Source organism: Carettochelys insculpta, chromosome 2, assembly GCF_033958435.1.
Source record: "Carettochelys insculpta isolate YL-2023 chromosome 2, ASM3395843v1, whole genome shotgun sequence".
Lineage (NCBI taxonomy): Eukaryota > Metazoa > Chordata > Testudines > Carettochelyidae > Carettochelys > Carettochelys insculpta.
In genome coordinates, this window is record NC_134138.1 from 277,280,912 (window position 1) to 277,298,475 (window position 17,564).

At 45.5% G+C, this 17,564-nt stretch overlaps 2 protein-coding genes across 14 annotated transcripts in view; one reads left to right on the forward strand and one right to left on the reverse strand.

Moving 5' to 3' along the window:
• Positions 1 to 9,706, forward strand: part of ALS2CL (ALS2 C-terminal like) — an 81,169-nt gene extending 71,463 nt beyond the window's left edge. For 6 of the 7 annotated variants that reach the window (XM_074985263.1, XM_074985264.1, XM_074985265.1 and 3 more), the window contains 7 exons: positions 164 to 232; positions 798 to 971; positions 1,585 to 1,627; positions 3,356 to 3,417; positions 4,659 to 4,808; positions 7,011 to 7,107; positions 8,167 to 9,706. In XM_074985263.1, coding sequence (XP_074841364.1) covers positions 164 to 232; positions 798 to 971; positions 1,585 to 1,627; positions 3,356 to 3,417; positions 4,659 to 4,808; positions 7,011 to 7,107; positions 8,167 to 8,241 — 670 coding nt within the window. In that variant the 3' untranslated portion in view covers positions 8,242 to 9,706. Of the gene's footprint in view, positions 1 to 163; positions 233 to 797; positions 972 to 1,584; positions 1,628 to 3,355; positions 3,418 to 4,658; positions 4,809 to 7,010; positions 7,108 to 8,166 lie in introns of those variants that run through there. The other variant, XR_012644110.1, reaches the window with a different exon arrangement.
• JMJD4 (jumonji domain containing 4) overlaps positions 1 to 17,564 on the reverse strand; it is a 59,573-nt gene that overhangs the window by 33,335 nt on the left and 8,674 nt on the right. For 3 of the 7 annotated variants that reach the window (XM_074985275.1, XM_074985273.1, XM_074985276.1), the window contains exons 6-7: positions 16,609 to 16,755; positions 14,911 to 14,967 (exon numbers count right to left, since the gene is read on the reverse strand). In XM_074985275.1, coding sequence (XP_074841376.1) covers positions 14,911 to 14,967; positions 16,609 to 16,755 — 204 coding nt within the window. Of the gene's footprint in view, positions 1 to 12,626; positions 12,663 to 12,686; positions 14,968 to 16,608; positions 16,756 to 17,564 lie in introns of those variants that run through there. The other 4 variants (XM_074985272.1, XM_074985269.1, XM_074985270.1 and 1 more) reach the window with 2 other exon arrangements.

Below are 17,564 nucleotides of genomic sequence, written 5' to 3' on the forward strand. Positions count from 1 at the left end.
ATTTGAGTGTGCTAAGTAAGCTGTTCGTCTTCTTTGTACTGGTACTGTTATAGCTGCCATTTGGGGAAGGAAAGAGGGAGAGGATTTGGCTAGTGCTTATCAATAAATAACTGAGCTAACATTGAAAACAAGCATCTAAGTCGTCTTCTAACTTGCCTTGCAGAGGTTTACTTCATCTGGCATTGGAGCAGAAAGGCCAACCACATGTGGAGACAAAAGATGGAGCGAAAAGGTGGTCCATTTGAGTTTAATTGGATCATATTTGGGTTACATCTTCTACAGAAATGTTAGGCCTGGAGACAATCTTGTTTCCTATGGCTGCTGTGGTGCAGTCAAATAGCTGTTGTGGCTGGTTGGAGATGGAGATCTATTCCAACAAATTTTCACTTATTTCCATCTTGGGACCAGTCCCCCAATTAGTTCTGATGTTGGCTGTGAGCTCAGGAGACGCATCTATGACGCACATGAGGAAGTAAAGCCACGAACTGACAGTCACCCTGTTGACCATTGTTCTGTGCGGGGCAAAAGGGTTGAACAATTTCATCCTGAGTCTCCATCGCCCATGTCCCACAACCTGATTACTCTTGATCTTAACTGCTATGAATGTTGTATTCTGAACTGGCCACAAGCATATCCCCTTACAGTACTGAACTCTGGAAAGGTGGGCAGGGGAGAGATGGAGACATCCTTAAGATGGCATATGTTGAGCCTTATCTTACATCCTGTGTTAACAGAACCTTTAACAGGCGGGTATCAACCATCGGTAGGACTCATCTTGGCTTTCCTCTCTACCTCAGTGACTTGAATGCATATGGAGTGATTCTGCCTCTCATCTTGCCCTGTTTCTACCCGGAGCTGTTCATGCTGTACATGCTCTACCATGAAAAGGAAGATGACCTCTACTGCCAGGGGATTGTGGATCTGAGCTTATTCCCTGATGTTAAGCTGCTAGAGTTCCTGGACGTACAGAAGTGAGTAACACAGCACCAAACAGATCCCCAAAACTGCTGGGGCACAGCAGGGAAAAGTTCTGTTGGGTGTGGGAAGCAAAAATTCAGTGATAGACCCACGATTAGTTCTAGTACTTAAACTTTTCCTGTGTGGCAGTGTTAATACTTTGACACTGTACCAGCAACGTAGATTGCATTCCTGCATGTCAGGAGTGTTATTGAAGGGCCAGGACTTACATTTTCCATGCAGATCTTGTTCCCCTCATTCCTGGATGTGTCTCTGTCCAGCCAGAGTCTTCCAGTTGCTTTACCAAGCGAATGGTTTTACTTCAAGTCAGAAGGGTCTCAGAGGGGCATATGGTGAATGGTGACTCAGAGTTGAAAGAACCAACACACTGTGACACAGGCCTGATTCTCCACTAGTTCTTAAATTGGGGTCATTCCTTTTGGTTCAGTTAATTCAACAGTTCCTGGTTCTAGGATGGTGCTAGAGTAGAGAATCAGAACTCGTGGTGGTGGTGGTTCCACCAAGCGTTTCTCTAGCTCAGGGTGAATGAGTGCCTGAGCATCGAGAGTGTAACATGGGAATGGACTTGAAAATAGGTCTGTACATCACAGCTGCTCTCTCTTTCAGGCACCTGTGGCCTCTCAAAGATCTCACGTTAACGACCAATCAGGTAGGTAGCAAGGCTGGAATAGTATCTCAGAGAAAACTGGGGCAGCTCTATTGACTAGAGTGAAACCACTTTAAAAGAATGGAGCCATGCAGAATGACAGCAGCTGAAGAGCTGGGCCTTAGGTCTGAATAAATCTCACATCAATAACCGATCATGGACACCAGAGCACTGGATACAATAGAGGCTGGATGCAGGAAAAAAATGGGGACAATAGACAAGATATGGACAAAAGACGTCCAGTATTATCGGTGGGATTTCTATCTTAAAAGCACAGGGCACTGCCACGCTGTTGCAGGAGTTCACTTGTCTGTATTATGGCAGTTTCTAGAGTCCACAGTGGTAGGTACTAACTTCCTTCCCGTCCCAAGCAGGTGCGCCATGTTGCTGCACGACGCAAAACATCAGCATTCCATTCCAGAGTTCTGCTCAGGGCAAATTTAAAAATCAGGTTTGAACACACGCCTGGGCTGAGCTCAGATGGCCTGAGATGGCTCGAAAGAACTCGCCTGACCCAAACCTATCAGTGCCACCGCCTCCTCTTTAGGAGTCAGCCTGGTGGGGACTCCTGTGAACGTGGTCAGTCTCCAGCTGGCTCCTGGCCATTGGGATCAAGCTGGTGGCCGCATGCACCTCTCCTGCCATTTGTAGTCGTCCGGCACCGTGTGCTGCAGAGACAAATCAGTGTCCCCCACCCACAGCATGTGCTCTGTGAGCACAGCGCCGCGGATGAGCAGTGCCTGTTGGGAGCAGGGAACTCAGCCGTCACTGCACCAACCCTACAGGCAGGAGGAGCTAGTCAGATGACTCTAACCTGAGAAGGTCAGGCCATGCAGGGTTCTGCTGCTGATGCACTGCTCTGCGGCCCGGGCGGCTGCATTTCGTCAGTGAACAGATTGCTGCTGCTGCTGCTGCTGCTGCTGCTGAAGCCCTCTGGGAGGAAAGTAGGGAGGTCACAGAGTATCTGTCTGGTTGCACAACTAACCAATAAGCATCTGCAGCCCCGGCCCCAAATAAATACCGAGGGGCTGGCTCAGCCGCTGTCCCTGCTTGCCCTGGGATCAGGCAGTTTCTCCTGCTGCTCTGCATTTAAAAGCCTCAGCCAGCACTCAGGCTGACTCAGCTTCTGTTCCTGCAGAGGGGATTGGATCCTCTCCCCCTCCCTTCCCTCTCTGCATGTAAAGTTTAAATGCAGAGTGGCGGGGGAGGGGGAAGGAGCTCAGCGAGGAAAGAGCCGGTCCCCTCAGCCAGGACAGAAGCTGAGCCAACCTGCTTCCCAGCTCAGCCTTTTAAATGCAGAGCAGCAGGATGGGAGGGAGGGCAGTTAACTAAGCAACTGACAGAAATTTGGGCAGTTACTTGGTTACCAGATTACTTGCTCTTTAACATCCCTAGAGGAAAGACCATCTATAGAAATTACTGTATAACGTGCGCTTTGCTGAATCAAGGGGTTTCAAAGACCACCTAAGGCTTCCCAAATTACTGGACAAGCTAATATCTTTGGCCAATGTCTTTAAATGATTATACCAACCACGAATGGAGGAGTGAATACCATTTTGGACCAAGCTTTGTTGGTGAGAGAGACACACTGTGGCTCGAAAGCTTTTCTCTCATCCCAGCAGAGGTTGGTCCAGTCAGAGAGAACCTTCCCCACCTTGTGTCTCTAATACTGTGGAATCAACACAGCGACAACTGTCCAGCTACTAGCACAAACATTTATCTCCCTTTCAGAGACATTCTCTTGTCAAAGACAAGTGCTTCCTGTCAGCTACGGAATGTCTGCAAAAGCTGATGTAAGTGGCCTGCCAGGATTTCTTACTGATGTCTAAGCAGAGATGGATGATGGAGTGGTTAAGATCCCTTAGTTCAGTCTGTGCTAGGCCTGGGTAGAGTCTTCCTGAAAAACATCCCCAAAGACTCCAGGTGAGGGACTGAGAGCTTGAGGAAAAGGGTGGCCATCTGGTCCATTTTCCCCGGGACAGTCGCTTACTTAAGCTGTCTCACAGGCATCCCAACCTTTTTAGAAAAACAGAATCCTAGGGCTGGAAGGGACCTCAGGAGGTCATCTAGTCCAGCCCCCTGCTTCAAGCAGGATCAACCCCCACTAAGTCATCCCAGCCAGGACCTTGTCAAGTTGGGACCTGAGGGCTGGAGAATCCACCACCTCTCTAGGCAAATAGGCAAATTGTCCTGTATTTCGCAGGGCTGCTGTTCCCTGGCACCCTGTGTCCTGTGGTGGCAGCTTCTCCTGCCAGGGAGCTCCTCCATGGGGTGGCTGCCCTGTTCCCCAGAGCTTTGCACCTTGTGGCAGCAGCTCCTGCTGCAGGGAAGCTCCTCTGTGGGGCAGCTGCCCCATTCTCTGGCACCCCAGGGTGGCAGTCCCCACTGCTGGTGAACTCCACACTGGGGAGATGCCTCGTTCCCTGGTGCCCCACACTTAGGGTAGGTGGCTCCTGCTGCTAGGGATCCCCCTTACGGGTCAGCTGCCTCGTTCCCCAGCCTCCCACACATCAGGGGGGCAGCTGCTGCTTCATTCACTGGCTCCTCCCTGTTTTGGAGGAGGTTTTGGAACACCCTCCTGTCAGGGAGTTCTGGAGCCCCCATCCTCCACTCTCCTTCATCCTTGGTGCCTCCTATTGGATGCTGCAGAGCCCCCATCCCTGGTGCCTCATCCTGAAGCAGCAGCCACCATTGCAGAGAAGCCCTGACATGGGACAGCAGTCCCCCCTTCCCCCCCAACCCCGGAGGCCAGTGTCCTCTATTTGCCACAGGGCAATGTGGTCACCCTATTGAGAAAACAAGCTCTACTGGTGAAATGCTACAGTGTAGAGAGCTCCCCACCTCATCCTGGCCATCCTTCATATCCTGAAGCATGAGGCTTGATAGCTCTCTTAAGCCTTGTCTTCATTAACACACTTGGTCTTCCCCCTTCAAAGACTGAGACCCTCTTCCCTCTGCTTTTGAGGGATCCCAGGAATGCCATTTCTCACCTCTTAGCTGGGTAGCAATGGCGCATGTATCTTTATATTGGCAGCACAACCGTGGACCCCCGAGAGAAGCTGGAGATCCTGCAGAAGACATACGAGGAGATAGAGAGCACCGTGTCACGAGTTGTGGAAATGGACTATAAACTCCCGATGGATGACCTGTTGCCGCTGTTGATGTATGTGGTGTCACGGGCTAGGTAAGAGAGAGTTTCGAGTTGCCTACTTCTAATATAAAGCAGAGTGTCCTGTGTATACATTCCATTAGCAGCAGGGCTGGCTGAAAAGGGTTGAAAACTTTGGGGGTTTAATTAAATGAAGTATTTTGCCAAGTTTGTTTTTGATGCAGATTGGGGCGGGATGGGAACCCAAATACAGGTTGAACCTCTCTAGTCCAGCACACTCGTGTCTGGCAACAGATGTAATCCAGCATGATTTTAGTTAGCTGGATGCTCATCCATCATGGGTGTGACTGAGTTTCCCGTGGTCTCATAAAGTTTGTTTCCAGGGGTCTCAAAGTTTGTTTCCAGCCACCAGTCCTGACACTGTGTCCTGTGCTGTTCTTTCACTATCATTTACTCCTAAATGGCTTCTAAGAGCCCAATAAGCAGAGGAAGTGGGAGTTAATACTGCTAGACAATATTGACCTCCCGTGGTTTGGCAAATTCTCTTGTTCAGCACTGGTGAGGTCCTGAGGGTGCCAGCTAGAGATGTTCCACCTGTAGAAATTTTCCATGAAAAATGAAGGATTTTGGCCCGACCTCTGAAACTTGGATTTCGAGATGTAGTGCCTCATGGGAGCTGTAGCTTAAACTGAAGCAAGGGAGGTTTAGGTTGGACATTAGGAAAAAGTTCCTAACTGTCAGGGTGGTCAAACGCTGGACTAAATTGCCTAGGAAGGTTGTGGAAACTCCATCTCTGGAGATATTTAAGAACAGGTTAGGTAGGTGTCTATCAGGGATGGTCTAGACAGTACTTGTCCCTGCCATGAGGGCAGGGGACTGGACTCAATGACTTGTCAAGGTCCCTTCCAGTCCTAGTGTTCTATGATGCTCCCTGGCCAGACTGCATTTTTCATGATGAACAGCCAAAAGAGAATGCCAGCCTGACCGATAGAGGAGAACATTTGAACTACAACTCTCTTAAGGCATTGGCAGTCGTCTCAAATGGAAATATTTCACGTGGGGGTGGAAACTTTGACAAACAAAAGCCTTTGACCACCTGTAATTACAGTGTGTCTCTGCATGCCTCTAAATCCCCAAACCACACTGCAGATGGAAAATGCCCCACTCCTCACTCTCACAGCCTGTGCCTTCAGTAGCAGCCATCAGTAATACAGAAGCTCCCAAAGAAGGATGCTGTAGTTGTGGCCCCAGGCTCGGGATGAGGAGAACTGAGCTGAGATCCTACATGGCTATTTGGACAGTCCGACAGGCCTAGTCTGTAATAGAGACCTACTTCCTTCCTTGCTGGGGTGTCCAGGGCTGCCACTGCAGGTGGGTGGACAAGGGGGTAGCTGCCTGTGTTGACCCTTTGAAATGCCATGGCAGTGCTGCTCCAGCTGTGAGGGGGTAGGCCAATGCCATGATCTGGGTGATGCTGAGGGTTGATTGCCCTAGGCCCCGCCCCTTCCACTATTGGCCCCACCCCTTCCTGGGTATGGAGCTGGGCCTCCTCCTGCTTTTTCCCAAGGTCCGCAATGGCTGTTGACTGTACTGCGGGATGTTGGTGTCTAATTCATAGCTGTGAGGGATTCTGAGTCGCTGGGAAGTGTCACTGAAATGCTTCACTATGAAGCTTCACTGGCACAGAAATAGGTCTCAAATGATTAATTTCCTGTAAAAGACATTGTCTGTGCTGTCCTAGTGAGCCCAGGCAGAGTCAGTAAGAAGGGAGCTGAACTTTTCTGTGAGCTTTCCATGTTAACTCTCTCTCCACTCCTTGCAGGCCTCCGCCGTTTTTGGTTATGTTACAGGCTCCTGTTGTGCCATGTGCCACCCAAGAGAAAACAAGAAGCTTTGGGAATCTGATTCTGCCCTTTAGATTTAGGGATGGGAAACATGGGATCCTACATTTTACAAGGCCACCCCAGGCGAAATGCTCATCATAACCTTTGTTTCAAATACAGATAGGGAAACTGAGGCCCATGTTAAGGGCTTCATTGTTCTTAAATGCTGAACGCCCTAAAGATCAGGGGATTTGCACTACCAAAAAAAAAAAAACACTAGCTCAAGGGCACAGAGCACGTTGGCTCTTGGAATTAGAAATGGGCTCTTAGCACGGTTCTTGCACCTGGCCCTGTTTACTGCATCATCGCTGTCCTGTAGGGAAGATGCAGTCTCATTCCAATGTATTTGTGTCTGAGGTTCTTTAGAAGAATGGCCATTTCTTTTGTTTTCTAGAATACAACACCTAGGAGCTGAGATACATCTGATCAGAGATTTGATGGACCCTACCAATGAAGGAGGGATGTATGACTTTCTGCTAACAGCATTGGAGGTAAGGAAGAACATAGGAATGGCCAGAGTGGGTCAGACCAAAGGTCCATGTAGCTCTGGATCCTGTCTTCTGACAGCGGCCAGTGGCAGATGCCCCAGAAGGAGTGAACAGAGCAGCTAATTATCAAGTGATCAGGTAATCATCGCTTGATCAAATGTCACCTATTCCCAGCTTCTGACAGACAGTCTTGGGAGACCATCCCTGTCTATTCTAGGTAGTAGCCATTGATGGACTCCTATGAATTTATATACAGGAGTTCTTTTCTGAAGCTTGTTGTGGTCTTGGCCTTCACAACTTCCTCTGGGAAGGTGTTCCACAGGTTGACTGTATGTTGTGTGGAGAAGTACATTCATTGTGTTAAACCTGCCAGCTATTAACTTCATTCAGTCACTCCTCATTCTTATGAGATGGAGTAAACAGAACTTCCTGATCTGCTTTCTCCATACCAGCCATGGTTTTATAAACTTCTGTTGTCCCCTCCTCTCCACTTCATAGTCTTTTATTCCGCACAGTTTCCAGAATTTGTAACCAAGTTACAATATAGCAGGCAAGCCTTTCTTAAAGAGTCAACAACTTCTTTAGGATTCTGTCGACCAAAGAAATTGTGAGTGGCTATACTGTGGACTGCTGGCCACCGCCTATTTGATCATATTTAAGGGGGTTCCAGCTCCCATGCATGAGGGTAAAATGACTCTTTCAAAACTGAGGTCAGAAAGCACTGCCTCACACCTTGGGAAAAGTCCCATGAGGCCGGTCTGCAACTAGAGTATTGACTGATCAGCCTCCAGGTCAGGGTGAGTGGGATAGAACATGGGAACAGTGGTTGCAACCAGTGGTATCGATGGATCACAAACTGTTCAAGAATGTGGTGTGTAACTGTTGATGATTAAACCAATTCTTCCACCTTGCTCTGTTGACCACCTCCAGAGTGAATATGTTCAAGGTGCTGCTTTGTAGTATCCAGTTCTCATCTGTTGGCTGCAGGGAGATGTTAGTCCACAAGAATGCTGTCAGATGGGGACATGCTTCTCCTTACTGATTCTGTCTCTTCTTCTCCAGTCATGTTACGAACACATTCAGAAAGATATGAGGCTGCATCAAAGGGAGAGCTGGCAGGTGTCACGTGACCCTTGACCTTCACAATCCAGAGGAGATCCCAATCATGCACTTTGACCAAACACTGGCAGTAGACGAAGAGGGCAATGAGTCACTGCTGTTCTAGTTCACTTTCCAATGGGAAGAATGTTGGCTTATTCTAGACTCAAGTCTCTCTTTGAAGCACACAACAGCTCGTGTCTGGATTTGTGGCGATGCTTGCTGTCTGCAAGGAGCAAGATTCATCCGCCTTAACCTCCAACCTTAGTCCTGACAAAATGTGGCCCTGCACTCCTCCTGACATGTGAATAAAGCAAAATCTGTCATACCGTCCATACACATACAGCCTATGTACATTCCACACTATTGGATACTGATCTTAAAGGTTCAATTTGCAGCTTGCCTTCTGCACAACACTCTGACCTTCCACCTTTCGAAATAAGCCATTGTGTGGCCTTTTGCCAAAAATTTCTCTGCTTAGAGATAGTCCTGTGTTTCTGCCTCATACAAGTCTGTCTCTGCTCCACGATTTCATTTAGCTTCCTCCTAGTTCTGTTCCTGCCATTTATTTTGCAAGGCTAAAAAATAGCCTACAGAGGGTTTGTATGAAAAACTTTAAAACCTCAATGGAATGAATCTGTTTTGCCTGCATGGTCCTGTCTGATGGAATCAGCTGCTCAGAGATAGAACACTTTTCCATCTCTGGGTAGAGGTTTTTGGGGGAAAAGGATGTTGTATAGTGGAGTAAAGGATCTCCCTCCCCCTATTGTTGTTAAATGCGCATCTAAATCCCCTCCCTCCCATCACAGCTTCATTATATGGCTGCTATTGAATAATTTTGATTTTTATAGTATTTCAACTGTAAATGAGAAATATTTTTACACCACGCTGAATCATTGAACCTCAGGGATGAAATTACTCTGTAAATGTCCACACCTTGTGCAGATTTGGGCTAGCTGGTTTACGTGGCACAAGGGGAAACAGAACTGCCCTGCAGTGAAAGACCTCTGACATGCTGCAAGGTGATTAATTACAAACAAATAGGATTCAGCATGAAGGATCCTGAGGAAAAGCCATGATCTACTTCTAAAGATGTCATGTTGTGCTGACAAGGCACCCTGCTGACTCACTGGGGTGTAACTCGGGACAGAATCTAACCCATTATTTCTATGATTTTTATTAATTAAAAAGGCAAACTGTACAGAAATGCACTCAAACTGAAATACACTAAATATGGGTGTCTGAGCACCATATGAGAACAAAAGTTACATGCTTTAGAATCATTAAATGGTGGGCTTTAACTTGATTTGTTGAGATGGTCATCTCTGATATTGTAACTACAAAAAGCTATAGACTGTAACTATCACAATTATGTTTTAAACAGTACACTGGATGCAGGTGTTAATACATTGATTTGGGGCTGTGTTTTGTACAGGGGTTTTATATTTAAACAAACTGGTTACATTTTTTAAAAGGAAAGCCTCCAATAAATTATTTAAAGGTTTTCTCAGCCCATCTATGCTCTGTTTTGATGCTGCTGCTATTTGTTTGGCTGATTTTCTGATCAGAGTTCATCTTGTATTACCAACAAATGGGATCCCTGACTTCATTCACAGGCTGGAGCAGGCCCAGGGAGGACTCAGTTTGCAGACTAAAGGTTTCCAGGGTGCAGCCTAAAAACAGTCTTCCTTGCAGCCCATCACCACCATTCCATAATTTGGTAGATAAGGAGAAAACTATCCTGGCACTGAGTTAGCTCATTCAACATCAGGCAGTAGAAATGCTAATATGATCACCCCATGATGTCACTGTGCTGCATAAAACATGAAGCATTACATGTTTAATGCTAGAGAAATGTGGGTACAAATGAGGTTGTGGCTGTTCACAGCAAACCAGTGACAAGTGTACCCTGTTTCCCTGACTTTGATGCTCTACCTCCCAGATGTAATTGTGGAGGAAAAAAAAATGAAGGCATCCCTCCAGGAAGATACAAATAAAGGTGAATTAGAGGGGTCCCCATTTAGTTCCCATCACATAAAAGGAGCAGGATCAATTAAAAGTGCCCATGCTTGATGCTATGTGTGGGCACCCCATTCATCCCAAACAGAGAATGAGCCTCCATTTCACCTAGAAATGGACCCTTAGCGCCAGTGGCCTGTTGTTCGTGTCAATCAGCTGTGGGTAGGACTAAAGCTAGTTGAAAACCACATCTATCCTATTGAAAATTCTGACATTTAATCTTCACTCAGAGCAAGGTCTGTTTTCCAGGAGTCAAAAATTCCAAAATTATTTAGATCTGGGACCATTAAAGTCCACAAAACCAAAAATATAAAACACCGTGGTTCTATCTACACTACAAAAGTAACTTTGAAGTTGCTTACTTCAAAGTACACCTTCAAAGTAAGCAACTTTGAAGTTGAGCGTCTACACACACCCTACTTTGAAGTTAAACGTCAAAGTAGGGCACTACACCATTCCTGGGAATGGACTAAGTAAGGGAAAATGAGTGTAGACGTGCTGCTGGCTACTTAGAAGTTAGTTCCTAGAGTAGATGCACCCTGTATGTCATAGTTATTAACAGGAGTGTTATAAAAGAAAATGTAAGTATTCTTCTCCACTACAGCTACGTCTGTCCAGAGGGTTTTGTCAAACCTGTGGAGTGTCCACACTAAAAATGTGGCCTGTTGACATAATGTCTACAGAACTTGGCACTTTTGGCTGGGTCTACATGGCATGGCTTTCCCAGCAGGTCCATCCTAATGAGCAGCCTCAAAATTGCAAATGGCTGCTCATTAGCATGGTCCAGCAGCTCATTAGCATAGCTGCACTAGAGCTCAGTCTCAGCAGAGGTGGGTGCTGGCAGTAAAAAGGCTGTGTGCCTCTGCCAGCAAAAAGCCCCTCTGTCACCAAATTCAGGCATAAGGGTCTGGCAACAGAGGGGCTTTTTGCCAGCAGGGGTATGTCCACATGGCCTCTTTATTGCTGGCATCCCCCTCTCCCGAGATCAAGCTCCTGCATGGCTATGCTAACGAGCCACCAGACCATGCTAATGAGCAGTCATTTGCAATTTTGAGGCTGCTCATTAGCATGGACCTGCCCAGAAAACCATGCCGTGTAGACCCAGCCTTTGTCAACAGAATTCTGCCCCCTATCCCCCCACCATGAGGCATAACACCTTTCTCAATGGAATCTGTCAAGAAAAAAAAGGTACGTGGCTGGTCCGAGGGGCCCTCTGTCGACAGAAAGGGCTTCTAGGTCACCTGGCAGCGCTGTCTGCTGTGCTTCCAGTTGGCCATTCTGTAAAGAGAATGGCCGAGCAACATGACCGCTCTCTGTCGACAAAGCAGATCGACTGAGCAATCAGCTTTCATGTGTGGCCATGATCTGTCGACAGAAGTTTTATTGAGAGATATCTTCCAACAGTAACTTGTGTCAACAGATCACTGTGGTGTAGACACAGCCTACTCTAGTGCAGGCCTAATCAGCATGGAGTACTGTACCCATTTATGGGTGCCATATTTCAGGAAAGATGTAGATAAATTGAAGAGCAACAAAAAAGACCAAAGGTCTAGAAAACATGACCTATGAGGGATGACTGTTTAGTCTGGAAAAGAGAAGACTGAGCGTGGATATAACAGTTTAAGTACCTAAAAAGTTTTAAGGAGGAGGGAGAAAAAATATTCTCCTTAACCTCTGATAGGACAAAAAGCAAAGGATTTAAACTGCAGCAAGGGAGGTTTGGGTTGGACAGCCAGAAAAGCTTCCTGTCAGGGTACTTAAGCACTAGAATAAATTTCCTCAGGAGGTTGTGGACTCCCCATCATTGGAGATATATAAGAGGTTAGACAAACCCATCAGGGATAGTCTAGATGGTGCTTGGTTCTGTCATTAGTGCAGCGACTGGAAGTTCCTCTCTCAAGGTTCCTTCTGGTTCTATGACTGTATGAATATTTTGACCATACTAAAACTGCTCACTTGGACTTTTTTCACATCAAATGTTGCTGAAATTGACACATTCCAGGAGCCAGCAGAAAATGCAATTTCATTGAAATGAAGTGTTCAGCTGAGATGTTCAGCCAATTCGGTGACCTAGAGAAGAACTGGCTTCTCCTTGTACATGCCAGTTTGTAGGAGTGTGAACAGCAAACCTGGGCTGTTCCACCATAAAGATGAGGTACCGCTGAAGATACAGGAGGAAACACCACAGTATGTAAAATAATGGAGATTATGCATTACACAGCCATTTTCCCCACTTTTGATGTCGCAGGAAAGGGAACTGTCCCACTTAACTTATTCGACCCAGAGGTCCTCTTAATGATAGATATTCCCCCCTTTTTTCCTCTTTATCTCTGTTTTTCCTTCTCCCTCCTTTCTTCCCCACTTCCTGTTTCATATTTACCATTTGCTCATTTCAGCTCCAGAATCTGATGAAGTGAGTCTTACCCACAGAAGCTCAGTACCTAAAAACAGAATTGTTAGTCTTTAAGGTGTGATGTGACTGCTGCTTTTTTTGTGTGTGTGTGAAGCCACAGATGAACTACTAACACGGCTATCCTTCTGAGACTATTTACCATGGGTTACTCAGAGTGCTGCTGGCAAGGAGCTAATGCCTAACTAAAAATCAAGGCTTGATCCCTGTCTGGACATGCTCAGAAAGCAGCACAGTGGCAACCACCAGCAGAGAAAACAGAGTGAATTTGTGGTTAGAAGAAAGATCCAGGATGCCTGTTTGACAAATCAAAGGACTAGTTCAAATTTTCAACAAGGAAGTCTCCTATTGTGCCTTCTAGCCACATGCCAGTTGTGCAAATTCTATTGAAACAGAATTTCCTGGAATGCTTAAAGTCCTACAAACAAGTGTAAGAAAATCCTCATAGTAATATGATCTACACACACAACCCACCACCAATGAATCTAGCTGGGTTTAGGCATGTTGCTTAATGCTTACTGGGAAGATGCTTGGACAACTGTGAGCATAGTAGAAGAACTTCTTTGGAATAGAACACCACAGCCAAAGGTTAAAGCTGTAAGATCAAGCAAGGATCAGTACTCTCACTGAAACATTATTTTCCCAGGTACCTGGGTTAGACATGCCTTGGATTCTGGGTGCTCTCCTTCCACCACACTCAATAGGAGTGGGAAATGCTTGGTAGCAGCTGGTATGCTGTAGGACTGCGAGCATAATGGATCAAAATTTGCTCTTCCACTAATGAAAATCAGGCATGACTTCACTGAAGCCAATGGAATTCCGCCACTATGACTGAGATCCCCTTCCGCCCCCATGAATCTGCCGCCCACTCCAGGAGATAATGAACACAAACAGTTGCCTTGGCTGCTTGACAAAGTGAAACTCATTCAGTGCCAGGTGTGTGTTGTTTGAGTTTCATAATTACTCAAAAGTGGCAACTTTCCAGTCCTAAGAGAGGGTCCCAGAAATCCTTCTTGAGCCCATGCAATTTCCACTCCTCTTTCCTTTCTCAGAAGAAAAGTCAGATTCTTCCACAAATGATGGTATTAGTGAACACAGTTCCCTGTTGATAGTCCAAAATGCCTATTATTAAGTACATGTGCAAGACAAGTTTAACATACTGATTCTGAAGGCTAATTTTTTTTTACCTTACAAGAATGACATATCAGCTGTTACTTTTAAATATTTTAATGTGCAATATTAAAAACAGCAACAGTTCAGCTCAGTGCTTAAAAACCTGTCCCTTCGAAGTTTCAACTCTAAGCTTAATGGAAGCACCATTGGTTAGAATTAAACTTTCCACACCCATGGTTTAGAAGGAGACTCAGTGCAAACCCCTAAGGGCAATGGGAGTGTTTTTTAATAGTTTTACTGAAAATACTGGCAAAGCCACTTCCTTTGCAATCTAAGCTCACAGGTTGTGCTCTGTAACCACACAGTGCTGCTCTTAATGTATTAATACTCTGCCTTTCATTACCACTTTGCTGAAGACTACATACATTTTGCCTTTCTAAAACTTAATTCACTCTGATTCCAGGTGACCACTGCACACAGAGGTGAACTTGTTGTAATACACATGCTTTGGTATGTAGGACTGAGAGGGTACATATCAAAAGTTCCTTTTTTCAGTTCCAGACAACTCAAATGGCTCAAATTCCTTTGTGGCTGATTCTTATGACTGTAACTTCTTCCTGTTATGGTCAGCTTAGCTGCTTGCATTCTACTACATAGAATGAATCTGACTCTGCTGAAACCTTCTTCCCTTTTTAGAATGGTTTCAGTGCAAGAGGACATTTTAATGTCATGCACTCCATTCCCTAACATGCTTTTTTCCTCTTGATTCTGTATCCCCTTCGTCTTTCATCCACATTTAAGGCTCATTGTGCTTAAAATCTAACGGAGGAAAATATGGTGACTTCATGATTTGTCTACATGCAGTCCAGTTGTAATAGGTACATTTTACAAATACTTGAATAAATATAGAATTATAACAGTGCTGTGTCTATAGCTGCTTTCAAATGGTGCAGTAATGCCTCAGGAGGTGGGGATAGTGATTTGGGGTTCAGTTTCTTGAAATCCTCATTAGCATTTAAGGATGTTAACACTTGCACAGTCCTCTTTAAATCAAACACTGCATGCAGCATGCCCAAAGCAGAGGTAGCAGCTCTGTGAGTGTTCTTTGCTGATGCTTCTTCATCTAGAACATGGTTTAAGACAGAAATCCTGTTTTCTGCAATTACCTTAAGGAAGTTGTAGAACTCCTTATAGTCTATGCCTGTGCAAGATTTCATGATTACCTGAGGGGAGGAACAAAATTCATTAAACTTTGACTCTTTACTGACTGCACTAGTAAGTGTATGTCTACACAGCAAAGTTATTTTGAAAAAAACTATCCCAGCGTCTACACACTGCAACTGCTCTTTTGAAATAATTTCGAAATAGCAGTTGGCTTATTTTGAAATAGGTAAACCTCACTGTACAAGGAATAGCGCATATTTCAAAATAAGCCATATTGTGTCCAAAAACTCTTTTTCAAAATAGGCTCTATGTGTGTAGATACTGTATTTTGAAACAGCTAGGTGCCATTTCAAAATATATTTTGTGCGTAGCAGACTTATTTTGAAATAAGATATTCTGGAATAGCTCTTCTGCTGTGTGGGCACATCCTAATAGAGCTAAAGGAAGCTGTTTTATCAAGCCAGTAAATAGCTGAAAGCTTCTCAATGGGTGAATCCTGATGCCTGATTGAAGTAAAATATATTGACAGGAAATCTCACTAAGCCCAATAAAACATTTCTCAGGATCCCCAGAGTTTCCAGTTATTTGACCAGTTCTACTGGCTGTGGTTTCCCTAGCTCAAGAGCACAGATTTTACTAGTTCCAGCGGAGAGAGATCTCACGCAGGGAACTACTATACCCAGCATCTCCTATGAAACACACAGCTAACCTAAATGGTACCACAAGGTCTAGAAATTGAATTAGTGGGTGCAAATTAACTAACCAACTTTCTTTAGTCACATATTCTACACCTGCCTGGGGCAGCAAATAAGTACAAGCAGTAGCATATACAATGAGGTCAGTTCTACACTGGCACTTTACAGTGCTGAAACTTTCCAGCTCATGTACGTGAAAACACCCATCCCCAAGCACAGCAAGTTACAGTGCTTTTAAGTGCTTGCGTGAACCAGACTAGAGCACAGGGAACCACACTCCCAGCAATGTCAGCTACTCCCCTTGTGGAGGTGATTTACGCAGAATGCTGGGAGAGTTCTCTCCCAGCGCTCGTGCCATGACCACACTTCAAATTTAAAGCACTAAGGCTACGTCTACACTAGCCCAAAACTTGGAAATGACCATGCAAATGGCCATTTTGAAGTTTACTAATGAAGCGCTGAAATACATATTCAGCGCCTCATTAGAATGCCAGCAGCCGCGTCACTTCGAAATTGACATGGCTCGCAGCCGCACAGCTCGTCCAGATGGGGCTCCTTTTCAAAAAGACCCCACCAACTGCAAAATGCCCTTATTCCTATGTGTTGTTAGGAATAAGGGGATTTTGAAGTTGGTGGGTTCCTTTTGAAAAGGAGCCCCATCTGGATGAGCCGCGTGGCAGTGAGTCGCGTCAATTCCGAAGTGCCGTGGCTGCCGGCATTCTAATGAGGCGCTGAACATGTATTTCAGCGCTTCATTAGTAAACTTCAAAATGGCCATTTGCATGGCCATTTCCAAGTTTTGGGCTAGTGTAGACACAGCCTAATAGAGATGTAAGGAATAATCTATCACTTAACAGGACTGTTCATTTTCCAGCTTGCAGTAGAGCATGGCCTCTGAACACCAATCAGTTTGGTGTCCAGTATCTCTCAAATGCACCACACACAGGAGCTATAACAGTCCCAGAAAAGCAGGGCTCACGTCACTTCACTGACTGGGTGCTTTACCTGGCATTGCAGGTGCCAGTCCTCCATAGTGTCTCTCCATTCACTGATTTCCCGTTGCACAGCAGCTAATTCATCCTGCAGAAAGCTCCACATGATAGCAACATTGCAGCCATTCACCCAGTTGTGATTGATGGAAATAGTATCCTCCTGGAAGAAACCATCGAGTCTAAAATAGTTATTCACCTTAGCCTAAGAGAGCATGTAGTGTGAGGTCTCTGACCGCCTCCTGATCGTCACAAAACTGGACTCAACAGGTGGAAATCCCTCCTCCTCAATGAATGGAAAGGCCTAAACCATCTTCAGTGTCCCCCACCAAACACCTTTTAACTCCCTGGCTCATAAAATGCTGCCTCCCCCACACTCAGCCCTTCTCTCTGATATCTGGCAATTGTGCCCACATCTACAACCAGTGCTGTCCCTTGCTATAATGCCCCTTTTCAACATACAGGCTTTAATTAGCTGAAGAGCTGATATTGATGAACACACTGTATATGGCAGAGCTGGATGTTTGAGATCCGCCTATGCCATCTACACCTTTCCCTGCCAGTGCAGGATAGAGATGAGAATTGTGTGTTTTACTTCACATTCTAAATGATCAAGTGGTAAGAAGCAGCACCTTTTGCTATGTGTAAAAATTGGACAGGATTAGTCCTGTGGTGTAACTTCAACCTTGTTTCTACAGAGACTGATCATTTGGGACATTATTTTATCTTGTTCAGAACAGACATAAAAATCATGCACATAGCATAGAAGCGATTAAACTGCTTCTAATGCCTATGGGAGAGGGCTGAATATCTCGTGACATCAGAGATTGTGATGCACACCAAGCATCCAGTTATGAAAAACACTTAAAACCAAACGTCACACAGATATCCTGTTACTTTCCCCCTCTATAAACAAAAACTCCATTTATTTCAGGATTCCACTCAAAACAATCTTCCTGGGTCTCTCTCTTG